The 25442-nt window shown below is 39.5% G+C and overlaps 1 protein-coding gene across 7 annotated transcripts in view; it reads left to right on the top strand.

Annotated features, from left to right (window-relative positions):
- Positions 1-25442, top strand: part of syngap1b (synaptic Ras GTPase activating protein 1b) — an 88254-nt gene that overhangs the window by 32853 nt on the left and 29959 nt on the right. For all 7 annotated transcript variants that reach the window (XM_081714537.1, XM_081714546.1, XM_081714541.1 and 4 more), the window contains one exon: positions 23643-23737. In XM_081714537.1, coding sequence (XP_081570663.1) covers positions 23643-23737 — 95 coding nt within the window. The remainder of the gene's footprint in view (positions 1-23642; positions 23738-25442) is intronic.

The following is a 25442-nucleotide window of genomic DNA, read 5'->3' as shown; positions in this document are numbered from 1 at the left end:
GACACAAGCCACCTGTGCAGTGCCGACGGGTTTCCTTTTGTAACAAAGTTTCCCTCTAATATGGATAACAATGACATTTGGGTCAGGGTGGTCCTGTTCTTGATCACTGCAGGAAGGCTGCGTCTGCCTATCGCTCTGTGTGCTGTTTTTGTTTAACATATGCACCAGGTGTGCCGGGATGCTTGCTTATTCAGATGTACACAGTAATGGACAAAAAAATTAATCTATTATAAATGATAAATAGACAATGGACATGTCAGGTAGACATTAGATATTACACCACAGCCATGATGCAAACAATACATCAAAGCAGAGAAATATATAGAACTTCCTGAACCTCTCCTTTATGTCCTACTAGCCAGTATTCTGCTCTTACTCCTAGCTCAAGACTAAAAATGGGTTAGATGTTCAGAGCCGAAGCCTCATTGACAGTGTAATTCTAGTTGTAATATGCTGATTCTGTTTATGCAAAGCAGACCTAAGGTAAAGTAGACCTGCTACATTACTGCTACCTAGAGTCCCCTTCATGCTTCAGACCTCGTATGCTTAAGCTGGCTGGTAGTGAACAGAGATGAACTCCAGAAAATCCAGGACATCACTGCACTTGGGTTAGATCGCAGATTTTAATGGATGGATTCTGCTTTCAGTTTTCTGACATGGTAGCCTGGTTTGTTATGGCTTGGGTCCAGTGTACTGTTGGTTTTAAGATGACCTTTCTGTTGAGATTTGCCTTTTTTACACAGACACACTGCATATGTGCACTGGCCTGTGCTTTTTGAGACAGAATGCTATTACTTATAGTCTGGAACATTGCAGGGTAAGGTTAGGAGACATTTATATCATTTTACAGCAGATTGCTTTTGGCAGTTTTTAATGCTGTTTTTCATGCTTGCCATGTATAAATTATAAATTTATGAAGATTATCTAATGGATAACTAGCTTATTTTATCTGATCTGTGTGGGTGTCTATGTAATGGATGTGTGTGTTTGTGGATGTGCATGTGTGCACGTTTGTGTGTGTGCACACTTGTGTGTATGTTTGTGTATTTTATATAAGGGTATAATTATAACAGTACTCTTAGGTTTGTTGCTAATGTTGTTAATGATATTTAACGCCAATGTGAGAAAGTTTTGCAGCTAATGTGCTATAGCAATGGTAATCTGGGCAATATCGTGCACACAATTTTATGCACAAGCTTCAGTATATAGTGTATCTCCAAGCAAAACCAAAAATGCGTGCCATGTGTGATTTGATGCATTGGTTACTCATATAAAAGAAATCACATATTAATATAAACATTTATAAAATAACATACCATAGCATGAATTGTAACAGATCTAACAGTTTATAATCAAGTTTGGTTTATTCGTCACATATATAATGTTAGAAGAACCATCATTTACCATATTTATGTACTTATGTATGTATCAACTTATGTATATCGATTAATGGTGTATTCAAGTTTTCTACTTTCTGTCAATCATAGTAAAGCTGTGGCCTTGGAGACAGCAGCATGCAGGTGGCAGTTCTGTATGAGCCACCCACCACACTGTCAAAAGAGCACATTTCAGAGCGCTAGAAATGGTGTGAGCTGCCACCAAACCCTGAGAGGTGAAATCCCTTTTCTGGAAGTCTTTAATATCTTTGTGAAGGATTTCCAAACAGATCTGTAGGGATTCTGAGACACATTTGATGGAGTTATAATATAATCATTATGAGGCTTTGACATAATAAGCATAATATTGTTTTCATATTCATGAATCTGAGGTTTTTATAGTTATCTGTCTAAAAAAGGTTTTTAAATGTTTTTAAAAGGTTTTGAAAGAAAAAATTCAATACTTAAAATATTTTGTTAATATGGCTGATGTCTTTTTCTAAGTTATTACCTTTATTGTCTGATGCAGGATTGTTATATTATGCTTTTGATAAACTGGTTTGATATTGTTCACATGCAACAGAGGTATCACCAAAGACAACAGAAATGCTTAGTGCTTTTTAACTTTTAAATACTTTTTAAAGTAAGAACTTTAAAGTAAGTAAGTCTCAAATTAACTCATTCTGTGTTGTTGGAAAAAAGCCAGTAGCCTGATCTCTTCTCATTACTAAGCACAGACTTTCTCTTGATGGTTAAGAGTAATTATACAATTCCTAAAACAGCAATCCTAAGCACATATGTGAGAACTCAGCTTTGAGTTCTCTACCCTATATTGTAGAACTTCCAGTATCGAGTTTTATAAACTTTTATTTTCTGAAGTACGCATATACTTCTCCTTATCAAAGACACTATACACTCATATTTTGGTATTGTCAAAATGCTTTTGTTGTTGCTATGTCCACTCTGTCAGGGCAACACATCATTTAGTCTGTATTATATATTGTATACAGTACTCTGCAATTTATAATTATAGATGATGAGCACCACTGTTCCCAGCAGAGCTCTCCTGGACTCCTAGTCCAGCATTTATAGTTACTGATGATGAGCACCACTGTTCCCAGCACAGCTCTCCTGGACTCCCACTCCAGTATTTTCGTTCTATTTCCCTTCCATAAATAATAAATAATGTATGTCCTTACCTGACCCAGGTGTGCTGGGGATAAAAACTGTGAGCTGACTGTAAGCCTTTGTTGACTGGTTACAGAATCACTGCTATACTGGTAACATGCAATAGTGCAGTTTCCCTGACCAGAAAATTACTTTGTTAAGATCTTGTCAAAGTATTTAACCTATTGGGAAACAATTTGTATTTTCAAGCTCAGTTTATTATGTTAGCATATCCATATTTATGCTAACTGTAAAAAGCTTGGACGTGTTAAGTTTTCTAACTCTCTGGTCTGACTCTCTGGTTGCTAAGTTACTGGCTGCACTATGATAATGTCTAACTACCTTTTACCCATTCAGAGATCAGTGGGGTTTTTTGTTTTGTTTTTTATGAATATAGGGAATGTAAAGGGGTAAATTAACAAGTTGTTTCAAATACAGCTCTGGCTTCAAACCTATGGTCACGGGGCAGAGGGGACAGATATGTCTGATATGTCAGCTCATTAAATCAGCCCCATCCACTATCCAGACACCTCAGGCAGAAGCTGGGGCTTGCACAGTTGCATGATGGTGAGATGCAGGGATGAGCAGGGAACACACTGCTCATAGCTGCTCTGCCCACACGGGTTAACGCTTGGGGCTGTGTCATGAAATGCACTGTTAGTTAGAGGCCAGGGAAATTTGAATATAGGCCTGTGTTTAATCCCTTCAGTTTAATGTTGACTAAATGTGTTACCTAATTTTTTTTAAAGCATGAAATCCAAGAGGAGCCAGCTGGCATTATGCTAATCAGGTGGACCTGGTTCCCACTGGCTTTTATTCACATTATCATCTTTGGTTTTCATGGGTCTGGCTGGACTAGACTAGAGTATATCCCACAAACTGCATTTTGATCTTCGCACCCTGTCTTGCTTATTTTCAAAGTACCCAATCAGTGTTCATTGTGGTCATCTTAGGAGAAGCAGAGTTTTGCTTTGACTCACATCATGATTTTTCAGCAGTGCTCCTGTATGTAGCAGAGAATACTGTCATAATTCTATACATGCTAACTTGAGTTAGCACTACAATTTCAAACACAATTCCAAACACAGCATTACACAACCACATGTCTATAAGTGATCATTGTTCAGATTCATCAGCTCTTTAGATTCTAGTATATAAAGAGAAACTAAATATTTTATTTAAAAAGATCTCTGGTTTCTGGTTTATTGTTGAGAGTATAGTATGTGTGATTGTTCATTGCGTCTCTCTAGTGTGTTGACTGGATGTAAAATCCCTGTACAGTGTGTTGTCTATAAAGTGTCATTGGGTTCTGAGTAGGGTGTTATTCAAGTGTAACCAATAATAGTAATAATAATAATAACCTTTTGCTTTTCCATATTTTAAGGATCTTGTTTGTTAATTTGGGTGCTGAGATTGGTAGTTGGCATCTAATATCTCCATTTAATCTATACTCTATTTTATATATTTGATTTTTGTTTTAGATGCAGACTGTGAATATGATACTTAACAAGATTAAGGTCATCAGACGTTAACCTGCCTTTGAGTCCTTTTGAATGAAAAACAATTAATGAATCAATTAATTTGAATGATAATCATGATCACCCCCACTGTCATCAGCTCTCGGGGGTCATTACCGCATCACATTCTTTCTATCGTCATTGTTATCGCGCTGCAGCATATAAGATGTGTGTAGCCTGCTGCTCCTGGCTCTGGAGGTTCACCTTTTGGATGCTGTTCTTTGTCATGAAAAAGATGTGCTGAATCACCCTGATCGCTTCGGCTCAGAGGACAAATCGAATACAGATTGGCTTCCACCAGGAGCTGCTTTTTTGATTGGCAAATAAAGAGGATTAGAGAGCACGTGGGTTTTCTTTTAAAAACGTAATGACATTGAATCAAGGAAGGGATCAATGATTCTAATCAGCTCATGTAATATCATAAATATTTTGTCAGCCAGTCTTATTGTGTGATAAATGAAAAGTGTTCTTTCTTGTTAACAAGAACTTGTCTTCTAGTAAGGGTTGCATAAAACTGCATCCAAGTCCTCTCTTCCACGTCACAGCTCTAAGAACCGACCATCACTATTGTCAGAGACAATATGCTCCTCTGATCTTAGCAGTGTGGTGTGGGTGTGTGTATTTGTGTGTTATGGACTGATCCCCGGTGACCTCTGACATGAGACGAGTGCATCAAACAGCAGAATGGTGAAAGCAATGGACAGGCACTGAGCTCCTCTCTGGCCATTTGAGCTGCCGGCAGCCTATGGAAAAATGTGGTATCCTGTGAGGAACAGCTAGCTCTTATGAGACTGCAGTCTGACTCAGAGTGCACTCGTTCCTGGAGAGCTTTAATCTGTCATGTACTGTCATCACTTTCTTGGCAGTTTACCTGCCTCTTTTAATCTTCTTCTACCTTTTGGCTGAAACAAAATCTCCGACAGGGGAGACAAGCACACCATAGCATATATTGTGCAAATATTGTGCATATATTTGTGTGTGTGTGCAATTTTGTTTACTTTTCAGCACATACTCAAAACTTATACTTCAGATTTCAGTGCAGAAATCAACTGACCCCCATATCTCTTTCCATCAACAGTTTTTCATCATTATCCTTTATTAAAAAGCTAAATCGATTTGGTTCAGTAGCATGCTTCTCAGTGCTGCCTGATTTGGTTAAGTGGATACCTGATTTGGTTGAGTGGCAGCAGATACAGCAGGCATCAACCTAAGCTTCAATGCTTGACAAACCTTTAATGAAAGATGTTAGTGAGCTGTGAATACCAAGGATGATCTCACACGACTGGTGGCGATTCTGCCCTCAGATGGCAGTTCTAGGCTGGTGGCATTAATATTGCAGTAAGAAATGCAGCTGGATTTTATTTGCATGCCGATTACCATTCTCAGAACACTGTTAACACTGACATGGCAATAGCACGGTTGAGGGTACTGAGCTGCTACATTTATGAGGTGGGGCAGTGTTACTGGAGTTTGTACATGTGTCAGTGTCTCTACTGGATTAGAGAAGTCTAACACCCAAAAATCTTCACCCACCAGTGGTCCTGTGTTCAGGAACTGGCTTGAGGATGTCAGAAACAAGTGGTACATCACAGCATATGTAAACCTACAGTGCTTTCCTTTTAAAATACACAGCTACTCTGATTTAGCAGTTTGTCTGGAACTCCCCATAATTAATGAATTAATGCCTTCAGGATGAAACAGCAGTAAAACTACATCCTAATATTGAACAAATTCCAAAACTGTCTTTTTTTAGGCAATTATTCATAAATGGCACTATGGTTCCAATATTATCATGCTTCCCTAAGGAATTATGACATACAAATTGATGATTTGACAGGCCTGCCCTGCTCAGTATAACAGCAAGGGTGCACATGGTATTCCTCCCATGTCTCTTCAGCATCAGGCTAGTGTCAGAGTGGCCTTATCACCAACTCTCAGTCTCTACAACTCTCCTTTTTCACTCCATTGTGGAGGCTGCTGCCATGTGTCGTTAATTGAATGTGTGCACACAGCACGGTGGTGGAAGGCCCAGTGGTGCAAATCCTTGAGTGGGGAGTGAACAGTAGGGTTGACAAGCTAAAGCTTAGCGCGCACTCTTCCCCTTTCTCACAAGTCACTGTAAACGTCACTGCAGAAGTGATGCTCTTCACTGTAGGTGCCGAGCAGGATGGAGATTGCTGGAGCAGATCATCTGATAAAGGTATGCTTTGGCAGAAAATCAAATTTTCCCCTCATCCCAAACACAATTGACCAGCCATGATGTTTGGGGTCTGACCATTTCTTCTTTGTTTTTTTAGTAGAGTGACAAGGCTAATGTAGGTAATGTAGTGGAAAATTTAGAGAAAAGATTCCTGGTGAGATAGATATCCATTACGTGTTACCTACAGGAACTTACAAGTTCCGTTGCAAAACTTAAAAGGAAACTTTTGAACACCAAACATGTCTTGGGTAACTAGGACTATTTGGAGTAAAGGTAAAACTGTTTAAATCTGACTTTTAAATAAACTATTCATTTAAGACATGTTCACATAGGGTAGTTTAGATATAAGGACTCTCTATTCATACATGTTTGTTTACATTTTAAGCCAATTATTAGTCCTGTATATTTAGTGCCGTATCATTAATGCTTATGCGTGCACCTACATGTGCAATTTCATGGCATCGCCAATGTGGTGATTCTGCCAGCATCCCAGAATACGCTAGGGGCCTGGCACTCCGCCTAGTCAGGTGGCCCTGTGCACGCATCAAGGGTGTTGACACGTCTGCAGACCAGAGCGTTCCCTGTTTCCCTGACAACATAGTCACTTCTGGGTTTTCTGTTTTTGTCTCTCCATGGTTCCCTGTCTCCTCCCCTTCCTCTCCAGCTGATCCAAGTTCATCCCTAATTGCATTCCTATGTAAGCCCCATTCCTGCGTCTCTTGTTTGTCGATCATTGTCTCTGGTTAGATCTCGTTTGTCCTCGCTGATGTGTTTAGTGATCTCCTGTTTAATCTTGCTTCTCGTTCCTCGCCCTGCATGCATATGTTTTCTCCCCACACTCCCTGTTTAGTTACCCTCATTGTCTATGTTGCTTTCCTTGTTTAGTTCTCTTAGTTCCCTTGTCTGTAATATTTTCTCTTTGTGTTTTAGTCTACATTGTTTTTCTGTGAGTATTCGTCAAACTTTTTCTGTTCTCTTTTCCCGTTCGGTTTACTCTCATCTCTTCGCTCTGTTTAGGTTTGCTTTCCCCTGTTCATGTACACAAGTGTTGTCTCGTTTTCATATTTAGTTCTGTTACCTGTGTCTTCATCTTGAATATTCTTTGTTTATCTTACGTAGCCCGGTTCTGTGTTATTTTCGCTTGTCCAAGTCTTAATGCTCATAGTTATATTTATCATTGTTGTTCTCCGTTAGTCTTTCTTTAGTGTTTATTCACTTTGTTGTCTAAGTCTTGCCCTCACCCTATTGGCCTGTTATTGTTCTGTTAGCATGTTACTCTTATGTTTGCCTGTTTATTCTTTGTTCTATTCGGTATTGTTAGTCTGTGTCTGTTATTAACATATTTAGTTATACTTTCCCATCCGTCCCTTATATTATGGCTTCCCTAGTTAGTTCTGTTTTGCATCACATCCAAGGCACAGGCACTTCGCAAGTGTGTTCACTCTCCACCCCTCCCACGTTACAGGTGTCCTCATTTCCCCATAATTCTTCTTCATGCTCAAACTAGCTCAAATCCTTTGGAGGCCAACCTTCTTGTCTGTTCCCCCCACTTCCTTCGCTTTATGTTTACCGCATACTGCCCGTTATGTCTGTGCTCTACTCCTCATATTCACAACTTTATTACTGAGCTACTCTCTGTTTCACTTGTTCTAACACACCTCATTCAGCACATCACCATAATGACCATGCCCTTATTTAGCCGAGGCAGGTGTGTTATTAAGAAGTAGTAACACAAATGTGTGGTCCCATGGACTAGAATTAGGGGATTATAAACCACTGCAGTAATGCAATCCATGGTTTGTAAATCAGTAATATTCCACCTACCCATTAGTGTGATTTGCATCAGAATATGTCATCTATTTTCTGATGTGTTCTGCTGACTGTTAAAGTTTAATGTATATCAAGGAACATTATGACATACAAAAACCAACTTGAATTTTAAAAAAAAACCATCTTGACCTTCTTTCATGATCATTTCTGTGAATTGTTGGTGAGGTCAGGTTGGATGTAAACACATTTGGGGTGAGCATATTTCACATAATTTAACTATGGTCTGGATGTAACCCACAATTAGCATGCTAGTTCATTGCGGAAATGATGTAAGAACTATGACGTCATCTATCTTGGTTAGTTCCTTGGAACCAATTAGATGAGATTCCAATTGGTTACAGTTTGAACTCACTTTGTTTCTTTTAATGTCATTTTGGACTTGGACTAGGTAGAATAAAGATAAAGATCACCCCACTTCTTTTTTTGAACAAGGAGACATAATCTCAGAGAAAACACTTTGGAAAAGAGTCAGAGTACAAATGAATGTGCTTGTTGCATGTCCATGGCCATCACTACAGATGCCTTCCACTTTAATATGTGTAAATGTCATAAGTAATGATGTGCTCTGCTTGTAGCTGAGGAAAGGTCAGAATTCTCAATGGTTTGCCATCCAGTCAGGAATTCACTTCAGCCACTGCAAGACACAGACCTCCCACCCCTCTAGATGCAGCATCTTGAAGCTAGGCAAGATCAGAAAGATGAACCAAGATTCCCTTAGACCCAGCAGTTGTGTAAGGGTGTTCTTAAGACTGACACACACACAGAAAATAAATATCTAACATTTTTTATTCATATTCAGCATGTTCTTACACCACACAGATGTGAACAATTATTATTTTGGAAATGCACCATAGATCTGGATAGGAAACAATTGGGCCGAAGTTAATCTGGGATTGTGGTGTTTGTAAACACAATGAAGAGAGATGTGTAGAATAAATTGCACTGATAATGGAATACCAAAAGAAACATACGAGTGCTTTCATCTTTGCATGCTAATCCTGGCAAAAGGGAGGAAAGTAAAGTAAGGTCTAGTTTGTGCTAACTAGTCAAAGTACAATCATATATTAGTACTCTAAAAAAACTCTATTACAGTAATAGAGCTCCAAAAGATTTATTCTATCATTCTATCTTTATTCTATTATTATTATTATTATTATCTAGTTTTATTATTAGCTCTATTATTAGTAATACATGCATGATGTTATATTATGTCATGCAGTTAGATGCTTGATGTATGGAATTATGAATTCTTACTGGTTTCAGACACTGATGCAGGCTTTTGGATATCTTCTCGGTGTGAAATCTCTCTGGCTTTACGGCTTGCATAATAGGAAAACTATAAGTCAAAAAGCAGTGGTTTGCATGACTTTTCGCAGAGTTCCCACTGTTCACAAAGTGCACCTGAGTTCCACTGTACTACAAATGTTGCAGACGTCTGCAGTGACTGTAAAAGGTGTTTCTGAGAGTGCCATTGGTAGACCCTCCCCCTATTGCCCAGATTCCCGGAACAGATGTTGTCGGTGTTGTACAAGACTGTCAGACTGAAGATGAGGAAAATGATCACATGTATGAGTTAGGCACAGTTGGAGCACTGGTACAATAAGGCTAATGCCAGGTCTTCTGTTGTTCTGATGAAAACTGCACCGGTGTGGTAAAATCATGTCCCACATTTTTGGCTTAAGGGATACTTCATTCAGACATGAAAGCAGCAGAATGAGCGGTGGTGACCATTTTAGAAATCTGTCGTGCCACATTACAGAGGCTGCTCCAGAACAATCACTTTTGTCCTGTGCTGAGTGTGAGGGAGAAGGTGTTAGAGGTTGCACATCTTTCTCTGATGTGGATGAGTAATTGTATGCTAACAAGCACAGTCAGACAGACAAAGTGAAAAAGTGGCATGGATAAAAAGAGAGGAGAGGAAAGACGTTTGTACACTTGCTCGGGCTCACATCTTTTACGGTAACCATGGAAATAATTATAGAGGAGACGCAGACTGTTGGAGAGAAAGAAAAGAGGAAGAGTTGAGGAGGAGGGATGAGAGAATGTAAGTGATGAAAGGACAAGAGATCAGTGTGACTCTTGGAACCTATATCACTGTATATGTGATTGTGGCCACACAAGAAAGGTGGGTATATATTGTAGTATAGTTTATGTTTATTAGTGTAAAATACATTATATTGAATAGACTTTTTTTGTTCACCTATATTATTATTTGTTAACCTGCTATATTTATGACAGATTCTTAACAGTAGACTGTATCTGTAGACTATAACTGATATGTTGCCAGACCCTGGTATAATAGACTCTAAAGCATTGAAGCAGTTTTACAACTAACGCATAAAGCATCTTCTTATTTAGATTTACTTACTAAGGGAGATTCATTTCTATCACCTTAGGCGTCCATACCATCTGTCCATAAGACAGAATGGATACTGGCCTGTTACCTCCTCTGCTTCCTCCATGTGGGCATGGCATGCAGTTGTCATGGAGACGCATGGTCACTGAAAACACAAGCGCTTTCGTTTTACTTGATTAAATCAGTGATAAAGCCATTAAGTGCGCATTTCGCAAAACGCGTTTTCCTTAAAGCATTCCGGCAGACTGCTTTACCCGGCCTCCTGAGATTGTTTTCATGAAGGCAGTTATATGCAAGATAATAAGCATGAGTTTGTGCGGTTTTGCTATAGGCGCTGCTGTGCCGTGATTGTAGAATTGTAATTTTCAATAAAGGATTTTTTTATGAAAAAAGAGAACTGTATCTTCACGGTCATTTGTAGAGCAGGCGGTGTTCAGTGAAATGGTGTGTGGGTGTCTGTGTGTGTGTGTGTGTGTGTCTGTTTCGCGTTCCACCCACACGTAACCTGTCTGTGTGAACCCCTCCTCCTATTGCCTTCAAGTATTTGCGCACCAGAATTATCTCTCACTCTGTAGGCTATGTTTTTGTGTGAAAACGTTGTGTCTATTTGTGTACGTGAAGCTGTGAGAGAAAGACAGAGAGAGAGAGAGAGAGAGAGAGAGAGAGAGAGAGAGAGAGATTCACTCTAGGCTTCATATAGAGTACTCTCCATCACTCTCCATCCCATCGCTACCCCACCCACCTCCCCACGTCTGCTACTCTACCCCTCTCTCCTCCGCCGAATACTGACAGTAAGAGTGAGTGAGAGAGTGGGTGAGAGAGAAAGGCAGTCATACGAGAAGAAAGACTAGACGTTGGTCATTGCATCGTACCTGAACGATCCAAGCCTTAAACAACTGGGAAACGATAAGAAATAGTCCGGAATACGTCTAAAGGAATTACAGGCTCATGAACTGCTGCCACAGTCTCGTAAGGACAGGAATTCTCGTCAGTTCGCCGACTGGAATCGCTCCGTGTTTCTTTTAATGTTTTTACCACCCTCTCTACTGTTTGTCTCAAAGTAGTCCTGAGAGGTTTGAGAAGTCGTCTTCATTTGGAGAGCTCTGCGCGTCCCTGGTTGGTAGACGTGGTTTGTGCAGGAGAATCCTAACGAGGTGATATCCTGTGCCGGCGTGGGACGTTTTTTCCTCCTCAAAACGAGCATTTTAAAACGTCCTTTGGCTACCTCGTGCTGGGACCGTTTTCAGCTCGAGTGACCTGAAGATTTCACGTTATTTTTGAAATTACTATAGAACAGCGCAACCCCCCCCCCCCCCCCCTCTCTCTCTCTCTCTCTCTCTCTGTGTTACATAGACACGTAAAAATACGTACAATCATGCTCAAGTTTCAGGTTTACGCGAAACAAGTTTTCTTGGCTACATAGTCAAAAGCGAACGTGTTTTACTAGTAATCTCAGAATTCAGCTAAATGACTACATTTATTTGGATTCGGGTAATGATTTGTTAGGGACCTTTCGACGTATTCATTTCAACAAGAACGAGCCGAATAACACTGCATTACTACCCAGACTTTACATTCATAGACAAAACTAAAACATGAGAGAATATCGCCACAGACTTTCTGCAGGTTATCGTGGAAACGGCAGAAGGACCGCGGCTCAGCGCGAGGACTGTGAGAGGGTCGCGGCAAAGAAAGCCGGAGGGAGCCGAGGACGCGGAGCCCTCCGCGTGGCTTCCTGTCGAGGAACAGGCGCAAGCGGTGCTAGAGAGCGGAGCGGAGCGCACATGGAGGAATGAGCCGCGCCTTCCTGAAGAATTACAGCCTTTGGTTCTCTGGAATACATCGGATACGTCGAGATCGCTTTTTTTTTTTTTTTGCCTGGAAAAAGATCTGCTTGATCGCGGCCGGCGTCTTTAAATATGATAATATATATTCTGTATAACAGCACAATATTTAAATACCACAACGTCAACTATTTTATTCTAGTAAAACAAATAGTAGTAGACATTTTAGCAAACTCTTCTTTTACGTTGTGTTAATATAATCTAACTTTAGCCTTACTGAATTAAGTAGTGCCCTAATAGATGTCTTTATTGTAATTTCTGGATATGTATGATGTACTTTTATGTATTCACTTTTAAACAAAGCTTAAATTTAAGGTTTTAGTCTCAGGTTCATAAACAGCGGTTTATTTTAGGTGACATCGAAATTAAAGACCTGAAGTTCAGAATGTTTCCCTTGGAGACTGTTAAAGATAGCATGCATGACTTGGCTAGAAATTTTCTGAGGTTCTAACGGCGTTTTACTGAATGATCGAATATGATATTGTTTGTCTTGAGTAAGTGTATGTGATTAAGCATTTTAGTATCAGAAATATGGCTTCGATCCTTTGTAATTTATTATATACAAATAACATACAAACGCATACGCACACCTGTGATCAGAATCAGATGTGTCAGACAGATGTATGGCATGGACAATCACACTAGGGAATGTAACCGGAAAGAAAACTCAAATCATCTCAGAAATCAAGACATCAAGACACCTGGAGTAAACACTCAAAAAAGGCGCATACTGGAGCGTCCACATGGGCAACCATAGGTCTTTGTCCATCCAGTGTGCAGGAGCGGAAGACGGGAAAATTTACAAGAACTGAGGAATTAAATTCCATTACACCGTTTCTACTGTAGGTAGGAAATGAATGCCTACTTAATTTGCATGTTTGTCAATGAGTCATACTTAGCTTTTTTCTGCGGTTTTCTGATTCCTTATTTTTCAGACAAGGAAATCACTCAGTAATATCAAGTCATATTAATAATCAGTAATAATGATCAATTAATAATTGTTGACATTAATAATTATGTGGCTCTATCAGATCACCAGTGCTTGAACAATTGAGAGAAATACTTTGGGGCTGATAACATCTGCATAAAACTTTGAAAAAGAGCTTGGTCAAACTTTATTGTAGGTGATTCCTGTACCAGTGCCCCTATGTGCTTACTGTTATTACACATTACATAATTAATTTGAATAATTCAGTATTTGTAAGTGTATGCAGGTTGTATGATGTTATGTAAATGTTTTGTTATTAATCAGTATTGAACTGATAAATATTCTTTAAATGCATCAGTATTAGAAACACCTAAATGTGGGGCAGAAACATTTGAAAAGACCTTAGGCAACACTGTGTTAACATTAATAGTCTCCTTAGTGATTGGATGTCTGTCTGCCTTTTTAGAAAGTCTGTACTTTGCAGTGCCCGGTTAAATTGTACATATAACTTCCAAATATTTTATGATGGTAGTATAGGGTACTGTACTGGTACCATCTACAGCTGATGGCAAAATACCTTAGAATAATAGTAGGTGGAAGTATTAAAAAAAAAAAAAAAAAACCTACTCTGCTGGCGCACAGACATACCAAATTGTCATTTTTAGTTTGTCATAAATTGAACAGTTTGCTTTCAATTAAATAAACTTCTAAATTTCAGTCAGCTGTATTTAGCACAACATTAAACTGGAATGGAGTCTCAGTTGGTCCACATTTTACTCAGCTTGGGCAGCCTGCCAGAAAGTATCATTCCTTCATTCCTGGTTGAAGTGCATGCCAGTGGTGTAGTCTGCTAATTTCTTTTGAGGACACCATGCCTGTAATGTAGTTGTTAAAGCAATGCGAGTACTCTATCCTTCTCCCTGTGCAAATCAGCTTCTGCTTTTTCATGCTTCTCTCTCTTTCTCTCTCTCTCTCTCTTTCTCTCTCTCTCTCCCTTTTGCCTGCCTGCTTTCTCAAAGGGAGTAAGCTGAGAGCTGTTTCCACCCACACGCCTCAGCTTGCAGCTTGACATCAGATTTACATTGAGAATGAAAAAGCACAAAAAAATACACACAAAAACACACACGTGTGTGCATGCGCGCGCACACACACACACACACACACACACACACACACATGCACACACTCCCTCCCACTCTTATCCTCTCAAACACATGCATGCACACTCTTGCTGTTACTCGGTACAAGAGCACATCGTTGTGCAGGATTTCACGTAAGACTATCAGAGGCTTTATCTTGCCTGAAACATTATTCACTGTGGTATTCCATTATGTCCCTTATGCTAGAGAAACGGATATGCCATTGCCTCGGCAAGATGTGAATTGCACATTTGATTATCGTATTGACTGATGTTAGACCTGCGTGGTGCCACTTACTGCAGCACTTATAGACAATAGGGTTACTGCAATGCCACTATGCCAGTACAGTATAGCTGTGGAGCCTTGCTGCTGGTCTTCTTCCCTGCAGTGGAGTTGTGGCTATTTGGCTATGCTGCAAGAGGTTCGACTGTCACCCTGTTTGCCTTCACTTCTGCATTCTATTCTGTCTCCGTAAGTCAAACGTAAGGTACCAGGAAATGTTTCCATGGCAACTGAATAAAGAGCCTGGATTTGTATCAAAAAGGACTGAGTGAGAAATTGAAATAAATGGACCTATTGAGCTCATTTTACTGGTGCTGTTTTTGGCATAATTAATAGACATCTTCAATAGTGGCTTATTAAGGGTACAAGCTCTTTCAGGTTTTACAGTTTTTTGAAAAGAATCTTAAGGGCATGCAGTGAAACACCAACTGAGATATTTTTTCTATTCTGTCAGTCCTTCAGTTCTAAACCTACCAAGTATATAGTTGGTTTAATAAAGACTAATTTTGTTGGAATTGTCAAAAAAGAAGATGTTTAGAATACTGGATGGACTAGATAAGATAGACTATAAAACATAAGATATCTTTTGATTTTTCATGTATTTTTCTAAATAGGATGCATTAGCTGACCCGATTTCTACTGATTCAGATGCACTTTTATAAGGTTTGAGGGACTGCACTGATCAGCAAACAGGTAGACACTGATCCAGAGACACTGATTAAACACAGGCAGAAAGGAAATCTGTCATCCTTTCAATCCGTGTCATGTTGATCAGTATCACTTATGTAACCCCTGGCATAATGTCATCACTACTATGGGCTGTAAAGATGATTTGACTTGATTTTACAGTGGATTAGATTTTCGGCCAACTCATCTGCATGAATTCGGTAAGAGGGCTGTTGTACAGAAATGCTCCGAATTAACTTAACACATTTGAAATGAAAGTTTATCTACAGCGTGCAAACCCACAGCAGCATTGATGCGTAGAACAGCATGTAAACAGCAACCTGTTTTACAGCCATCATGTGACATCTAGTTACACACACCTGGTTGAAGAGAGGACATAGTGGCTGTTTGCAAGGAGGCACCTAATATTTTGTCTAAAGTGGTGTAGCAAAAAAGGGGTATGACATTCCCAGTTTCTTGTAAAGCCGTTCAACTCAGTACTTTCAAACTCTCAGCTACTCAGCCCTTGGAGTGGAATGTTAAGTGCTTGACGCTGCAGCAACAGAGACAATCAGTTGGCAAGTACACTGCATATTAATCCATTTCCAGTGAGAAACCTGCAATATGCAGTAAGAAGTCCATTCAGTTCTTGTGCATCCACTCACAATCATCATATAACTGTGGAGTTGCATATCCTGCTTCACTAAGCAGTGCATCACTAGGTGGACCCTCTGGACCAGCTATGATTGTTGTTGACCAACTAATGTTTTGGGAGTGTGTGGAAGACCAAGACCTCGTGGAGTCTTATGCCTGGTATAGATCTTGCATATCTTCCCACTAACACCAGGCGTGTTATCTAGTTTGATTTTGTTGGACAGTTTGTGAGTTTGGCTGCGTTTCTTTCGATTTTTCCTACTTGTGTGGTATGACGGTCCTTCTGTTGCCTGAGTAATGCTTTTCAGTGTGTGTATCCTGCTTCCTATGTCCCCCTACTGTTAAAAGGATGGGCCTCTTACCCTCTGTACTGGAGGGTACTGAAGGGGGCAGTGGTAGATCAGTGGTTAAGATACTTGACTTGTTATTGGAAGTTGCCACTGTTGGGCTCCTGAGCAAGGCCCTTAACCCTCAATTGCTCAAGTAGTACTCAGTCATAATTGTACGTCGTTTTGGATAAAAGTGTCAGCTAAATGCCATAAATGTAAATATACTGGAGAACAACTAGAGCTTTGGCTCTCTCTACCTACACTGAAGGACAGAGATGCTTGTAGATGTATCTAAAGTTAAAAAGTACTCTTCTATGAAGCATTTAAAAATAGATTTTTGAGATTTTTGAGTGTTGAGTTTCTTTTGAGTGTATATAATGGTATATACTAGATCTGCATGCATCATCTGCTAAGTCACACAAATGACAGATTTTTAAAAAACATCTTGTAGAGCAAAACCTGATAGGTAATCACAGTAATAATGGTTATTCGTGTGGATGTAGAAAACTAAAAAGTTACATAAGTAATAAAAAAAAAACCTGAATTTGCTCGTTTGAAAAACCAAAACGTCCAAAAAACCATAATTTTTATAAATGCTGCTTAATAGCTTGTAACTAATTGTATAACTAAGATAACACCAACCAAAGCATCCAAAGCATGAAATAGCTTTGGCAATGGAAACATCACTCTGTTCTTTGCCTTATGTGATGGTGTTCTTATGTGATGGTGTTCTTTGCCTCTACCCCTTCTGTTTTCAAGGCACTGTGTTTAGTGTTATCTTTTACATAATGCTAAGGCCAAAACAACAACATTGACTTAATTTCAAAAATTGTGGTGGCACCATCTTTAGAGGCTTAGATAGACTAATACATAAGCAACACTAGGGATAGGCAAGAAAAAACTAATAGCTGAATAGAATTGATACACAAATCAACTGATATGAAGCTAAAGTTGACATTAAGGACATATTCATTTTTAAACATGTCTCAATAGACTAAATACACTTAAATACATGTGTGTATTTAAAATGAAGGAACGAAAACTATTATATAACCCTACATAGATTAAAGAGATGTTCAGCAAAAAATTGTCTCTAATTCTCAAATAATTCTCAAAAATAATAATTCTCAAAATTCTCCAGTTGTGGGTTTAGTAGTCAGTACAGAATAAAAAAAATCAATCAGGACCGAAAATCAGTCCTGCTCTGATAAGAGGCCTCACATGCTCCTGAGGCAGTGCATTTATGCTATGAAAATAGCCAATCACACCTGTAGAAATGTGCAGATATGTATATATTGTAACAACATAGCATTTGGTGAGGTGTCTGAATGGACCTTTCTAATAATAAATAATAATTTTGTAATTTATTAATTTGGTAAATAAAAATGTAGTAATGAGAGCCTGGTTTTAAAATGTAGTGAGTAGAAAGCACAGACTTTTCTTATGAAATGTAATGAGTAGAAGTAAAAAGTATTAAATGACAGAAATACACAAAGAAAGTACAGATGTTTGAAAAATTGAGTTAAGTACATTAATGAAGCACATATACTTTGATACTTCCTACCTCTGCTCAAAAACCCACTCAGCAGCTGACTCAAATAGACTACCAGAGCGCTGCCTGACAATTTACCAAGTTATGCAGGTGGGCCAATCATGGTTCCCTGCGAATGGCCACTAACTGAGACTGCCCAGTGATCTGATCATCAAATCAAATGCCTGAATGGAGCCATTATTCTGGCCATAAACGTTTAGGTCAGACTCTCAGGTGGCATTGAGCATACACACACGCACACACATACACAGAGCTTCCAATACAGCCACACTGGGTCACAAGTACATCTCACCAGGTCATTAATGCAGTGAGCATGAGCATTGGACTGGTTGAAGGCCACTTTGGGACCTCAGTTAGAGAGGGCAATATCACAGAAATGAGTGAAAGTGTGTGGATAACCCTGGGAATACACTACTTGAATACAAAGAAGAATTACTCTGCTTACTTTTTTTTAACTCTTTTTCTCTTTTTTAAAAAACTGTTTCATTTGATTTGAAGTACAAAAGTAAATACTTTAAGATGTCATCATGTTTCATAAGTAAAATGGTGTCTTTGGGTATAGCATAACTAGGGATAAAAGAAAGTCAATTCTGTATAATATTGCAATAATTTATTTGGGTTTAAAAATAGCACTGAGGTCCAAGTATCAATATTTAATTATTATATATTAATATTAATATTCTTTTATGTTTATTGACCATAATGATAGGCTAATTATCAAAATGCATGTTTCTTAATGGTTTATTAATGATAGAATTAATTAGATTAAAAATATTTTTATAATAAAATATATTTTAATAAACATATTTTAAAAAATATTTTTAAATACTATTTTAATATTTCAGTAATTTTTAAAATTGTTTTAGCATTGTAAGGAGTCTATTTGCAGTTACCAGAAACCTTCCCTTTATAATATAAAAGTACAAAAGCACATTACTGATTTACTTAATTTAGGTTTGTCAATTTATTACTATGACAGCTGTCAGTAAAGATTTTGCACCACTGTTCAATTTTTCCATCCTTTTCCATCCTTCTATTCCAGAAATTTACAACTTTCCTTCAGGTAGGCCCACTGGCGATATGAGGAAAGTGATGGATTGTCTGTCATTTTCCAGTTTTTTTTTTGAGGAAGGTGACAGATTGTCAATTTTGAGTTAAGGGTTTTTCAAATTTACTTGGCTTGTGTACCTTCTTGTGTTCTTTGAGCTGTTGCTATTGAACAAAGAAAAACCAGCTAATTAAAACATTCATTATACTCTGGTTGTGTCCTTTAGTTTGAAAGCAAATCATCATCATCATCATCATCATCATCATCATCATCATCATCATCCACTGTTTATACTACAATTTCCTTTCACTTAAAATTAATGAGGAACAACAGGTGTTGTATAAATGTAGTGGCATATCAACTGTTGCCGTGACGTGTAGTGGAGGGAAAAGTAAAAAGTCTCCAAAGTAGAAATCCTCAAGTAAAGTAAAATACTTCAAGAAGTACTTCAGTGCAATCTATAGCTATGTGAAACAAAATACATGTATTTCGTTACTGTCCACAGTTGTATGTGTCACCACTGAAATGGGTTTAGTTGCTGTATGCCATGCACCTGGGATTTGATCCTAGCTGTCAGTCAAGTATCCTTGCAACTCCCATAGCAATCAGAGAAGACTGTTGGGAATTTGGAATTTATTGCACTTGTTTGAGGTCTCAGTAATTAAAATGAATCTGGCTATTTAATTATAATACCACTTGCATAGTGCTATGTGCAATGTATGATTTCGTTGTGATATGTCATTGTGTTATTGTGTTATTTTACAATTAAGTTATTTTGCAATCACAGAGGACAAAACAATTAATATTATAAATAATAAACGAATGTAATAAATAATAAAATATGTAATATCATAAATAATAAAATAACGCCCAGCTACTTCATTAGAAACACTACATAAAGGAAGCTGATCCCAAGCACAGTTTGCGTTAGCCATCTTCCAGCTGTTCATCAGTGGTCTCATCAGAGGTACTGATGATAGTGCTACTGTTGGCTGGATATTTCTGAGTAATTCACCCCTCTCAACCTAGCAGTGAAACAAACGTGTATTAGCAACCATTCCACTAATGAAACACTGATAATGTTTCATTAAATGTTATATATGAAAACCACAGTGATGGATTTGATGCTGTTTTGAACAATAACTCTACATATTGTCAGGGCTAATAACTTACTTACTGAATACAGGGCCTTGCTTGACCAATACATGCAAATATGGAAGCCATGTATCATATTAAGCAAAAGCTATTTAAGGTTAAATTGGAAGGATATATATACCTGATAGGTACACTGTCATCTATTCTTCCTCAGATATTTATCCCTTCTTCCTTCTCCCATTTTGTTTTAATGTACAAAGTCAAATGTGTTCGGAATTTTGACAGACCCTTATTCATACATGAAATAATTCTGCTGCCAATATCTGAAGTATATGCTCTTCTATGTTCTGTCAGACATGAACTTGTCTCAGTTACATTTTTTAGCTTCATATTAACATAATGTCTGCAGATACCAATAAATCTTGTTTTTCTAATAAGTGTTTCTCTTCAAGCTTTTCAAAACTGGGCAGTGTTCCTTCTTTCATTACATTGCATAGAGCTGTTCCTTTAGATGTCTAGTCCTTAAAACTAGTGTCCAATTTATTCAATGTAAAGTCTGAGTCGTATAAACAGCATTTAGGAGTTACAATATCTTATTCTATTTTTTATTCCTTTATAATACCTTTCCATACTTTAGTCCAATTAGCGCATTTGTTATCAGTAATATTTATGCAACTTTGTAGGGAATGTTTTATATTTATTTTATATTTCTGAGCTGTGGAAATTTAATAATTGAGAAATGACAATCATATTTAATAATTGCCAAGTGACCGTCACAAGTGACAGTCCTATCAGTCAGTGACAATCACATCAATCACATCAGCTAATTTGACTCCTGGAGTCATTCTGTTTTACTGTATAAAGTTATATCAGCTAAGTTTATCAGATGGAACTTTCCAGATTTTATAACCATTATGGTGACAAAAATTTTTCTGTTATTTATATTATTCTTATTGCTGTATGTGATGAACTTGTACTAGTTCAGCATACAGAAACAGCCATGACCATGACAGTGTTGATAACATTTGTTGTTCGGGTTGACCATTGATGAAAATGGCAGAAGGTGATGTGCCATCAGATGGGGTACAGTCTGTAATGGTAATGCTAATGCTAATCCTCTGTCAGACATTATGTCACACCTCAGGACACTTTTCAAAATGTGATCTAAACTCAATTGTTGCTAGTCACAGCAACACAGCTAGAGCATCACAACAGTTCAATGCATTGAAAAAAATGTAATGATTAGCAAAAGAGCAACCATAGAGATGTAATAAAGTGACGGTGGCATTCTCCAGCTTCAGCTTGCTGTCTCTTCTTCCCTTTGTAATATTCTGAGTTGAGGTGAATTACCGTGGCAGCTGATGAAGGATGAAATACAAAACGGATGTGATGGCTGACACTGCAGAGGGCTGATGACACCCAGTGTAAGCGAGTAGATGAGGGATGGGTACTTAGCCAGCAGAGACATAGCAGGGGATTATGGGGGAACCATGGTGGAGGTCCTGCAGTGGTCTGTGCTGAAGCAGATAACTCTGGAGGGAGCGAAATTACAGCACTCACAAGATCCGGAAAGATTACCCATCTTGAGGCCAGAATTTGGCAAAGTAAAGAAGCAAAACTTAGACTTAGCTGATAGACCATATCTGAGATAAGGATAAGAAACTGGATGAATTAGATTTTTTTAATTGCACCATTTCTTTAAATAGAGTGCATCCAAACTGGGACATGATTGAGGAGAGTAGTCTCCTAAATGAAGATATTGAGTCGAGTGAAGAGTAAGCAGACACTTTATGCTGAGATTTAGCCTTTCACACTCGGATTGGTTACATGTTTGCTCACTGATTTCATTCATTTTGTGTCTCCTGTACAACGAGCAGTAACTGGTTGGTTATATACTAATCTGTAGTCAAATGTGCTTAGCTGCTCATACATGTTTCTTTCAAAGTCTGGTTTGTTTGGCCGTATGACTATATTCACCACATACTTTATTAAAAACACCATGTAGGTCCAGTTAAAGGCTGTAACCCATGTACTGCCATGCACTGTTTTTGTTAGCTACCTTCTAGCTCATGGTTTCTGACCTCGGCGCTGCCACAGACCGGATATTTTTGGATGGCAGACCGCTCTCAAGCCAGCAGTGACAATGACACATGAAAAACCCCAGCAGCTCTGCTGTGCCTGATAACCTTGTTCCAGCTCAACACCCACAACGGTGCCATTGCCATGGCAGTGTTATCACTATTAAGAATGTGGGTCCACAACTCAAACATAATGTGTCCAGGCAACAAGAGTCAGAACAGTTTCTATCCAGTTTATTCATTGTTTTCCACTGATGAAGAAGGTGACTGCCGAACTGTGCATGAAAACAGATGGCCTGCAGTGTATAACTGTACACATATAAATTGCACCAGTAAGGTAGGTGTAGCTGATGAAGTGTCAGGTGAATGCATAACACTGTAATGCTGTGAAATGGAAGAGGTATGACTCTGAGGTGTGCTGTTTGAGATGAAGAATAGAGAAAGGGGGAGCCACTCACAAAGGGAGTGAAAGCATCTTGAGAGGCCTAGAAGAGAATAGAGGTGCAAAGGGAGAAGAATAGACAAGCTCACATCAAAAAGCAGAAGAGGGAAAAAGACAGAGAAGAGGCTGAGAGGAGAGATGGATAAATGCACTATTTGAATTATGTAAAAGAGGTGCGTGGGTGAAAGCGAACAAACTGTGTGCGCGTGAGAGAGATGCAGAGGGTGGCAGAGAGAGAGAGAGAGAAATGTAGAGGGGGGGGAAAGTGGGAGACCGAGCGAGCGATAGCGAGAGAGACGGGCGGTGTTTGCAGCCCGATTTATGTAAGGGTTTGCGCCGACGGAAGAGAATAGAGATGGAAAAGCACAGCGCCGGCGGGTCGATTCTCTCCGCTCTCGCGCTCGAGCCTGGTGGACGAAGCTGACTGCTAGAGTTCGCCCAGCCCCCCCCGGCCGCCCCCCTCCCGCGACGCCTCCGCGCTCATTCCGCTGCCCATTCATTTGTCTCTGTTGCTCGGAAGCAAACGGTTTCAACGGTCCAGAGCGACGGGCAGACCTCCACGGCCACATCCATCACGCATACGACACGCGGCTCACCCCTCACGCAGACCGCTTGTTCCCAAGAGGCCGCACACTCAAGGACGCCGGTCAATAAAATGCTTTCCTCGCGTGACTGCGGTTCTGTTTCCTGTCAAAACTCTGGATTTTTGCACACACTCTCTTTCATGTACACTGTCAGTGAAGTGAAAAAAAACTTGATAAAATACTAGTGCCAATAGACTAATGCCATTAGACTAATGTAGCTAACAAATAAAGGAAATGAATATAAATTAATGGTAGCAAGAATGGACAATATCACAGCAACAAGGAAGCTCACACTGGTTTGTGAGCTGGAAAAATGGCTGTAACTTACATTGGCCAGAGTGACAGTAAACCACTTTCCTGTGGTTTTAATCATAGACATGAGATTTGTTTGACTTGTTTGTTGTATTACTATATTCTATCCTGCGTTCTATGGATATCTATTCTATGGATATTGGATTGTTTTCTGCAGGAGATATAGCACTTTATGATTTTGTTCCATGATTCAGCTCCGAACTGATCAACTTTCTCTGTCTCTGTTTGCTCCCTGTATCTCAGACCACGCTCGGGTCCGGCGGAAGAGCATTGCTACTGGGAGGCAGCCAAGCATGGAGACACCTCCCATTGCCCCCCCCCAACCCTTCCGACAGTCTGTGAGTATGCATCCCTCGCTCCCAGCATCACGCTCCTTCTCCCTGGCTCCCCAACTCCTCCTCCCCGCTTCCAGCGCACCTGCCAAGAGTATGGGACCACCTGCCTGTCCCTCTCTCTCTCTCTCTCTCTCTCTCTCTCTATATATATATATATGCCTTTTTCTATCGCTGTCTCTCTCTCCTCCGTGTCTCGCCATCCCCCCCGCCACCAAAAATGAGCACCGCCGTGACGCCCCTAGCACCGCCACCACCCCCATCTCTGTTCTTTCTTTTACGCTCTTCCTCCCTCACGTTTCCTCCCACCTCTTACCAGACCTGGGAGCCAAAGGTCTCCAGCTCCGTCTTCGGGGCGAGACCTTGCGTCTCATGTCATCCCTCTGTTGAGGTGCGTGATCCTGCAGCGACAAGGAGCCACGTGGCACTGCACACGTGGGCCGGGCCACACCATGCGCCAGCGCGAAACGCCTGCGCTTGGCTCCGAGGTGCCAGACAAACACTCTTAGTCACTGGGGAAGCTAGCATGTTTGGCTCTAGAGCCAAAACCTTAGTCAGTGTTTCAAATGTGAGAGGCTGCTTAATCTCACTGGCTGGACTATGAAGTATACGTTTATTCTCTGTACCTTACCTTGCTACTAGCTTTTTCCTAAATAATATCTCAAAACGTATTACTGCAATCCTGGTTCTATTTCCTTATTTTAATATTTCTTTTGAAGGAATAACAGATAAAAACATAAACAGCTTAATAGCACCCATGACACTGAAGAACACCATACTTCTCTATGGTAGGAATTCTGTTCGTCTTCTTTGCTCCAAGTAAAGGGATTCAAACGGAATGGTTTCAAACAGTAAAATGCTGAGTTACTTACATTTGGCAGATGCTCTTACCCAGAGTGACTTACAATTTCAATCATTTTACTGAGCTAGGTGAATGTAGTGTTAGGAGTCATACCCAAGGCCTCTTAGCAATATAGTGGTGCACTTGCCCTGACGGGGTTTAAACTCCAGTCCCCCACAGGAGAAGCAGTATTCTTAATACACTATACCAACCACCCTTAGCCTTCGACAGACTGAACATGGACATTGTTTGTACATACTCTCCTTCACATTTCACCTCTGAAATGTACACAGAGCTTTAGACTGCAGGAATAGTTATAGAACAGATGAGCTTATCATTTCTTCACTCTTCACCTCAGTGCAATTACCTTTCATTTGTTTGCGCCTCATTATGTCAAATATTTTTACAACTTACACAAATAATTAGTTCTACAGATGAACTAATATATGTACATTTGCCTGGTTTTAACATTATGTAAAAATGTGTGGGTAGTGGAAGGTTATTAGCCAGAGACTGGGAGACAGTGTCAATCCGGAGGAAAATAAACCCATTGTTACCTCCTGTTCCCATTCCTCTGGCCAGATCCACATCACAGGGGATGGGAGCTCCTGTTTGAAAGTAACAATGTCTACTTGTCACACCAAGTTTAAATGAAATAACTATGGTTAAACATAGCTGAATTAGAAGTCTGGAATTAGAAGATGTCACAGCATGTAAATCTGAAAATTTTCAAAACTTTTCCAAGTCAAAATGGCTGTGAGAAGTTAGGGAGAGCTTGATTTTTTGAAACTGGAATCAGTGAGATCCTGAGATCTGACATTACTGTTTGATGTTGAGAACAGTTATTTCTGTAGCTGTCGTTCTACTGGT

The sequence above is a fragment of the Electrophorus electricus genome, chromosome 1 (genome assembly GCF_041902795.1).
Source record: "Electrophorus electricus isolate QZ-2024a chromosome 1, ASM4190279v1, whole genome shotgun sequence".
Taxonomy (NCBI): Eukaryota; Metazoa; Chordata; class Actinopteri; order Gymnotiformes; family Gymnotidae; genus Electrophorus; species Electrophorus electricus.
Note: the sequence above shows the minus strand (reverse complement) of the source record. Positions and strands in the feature narration are given on the sequence as shown.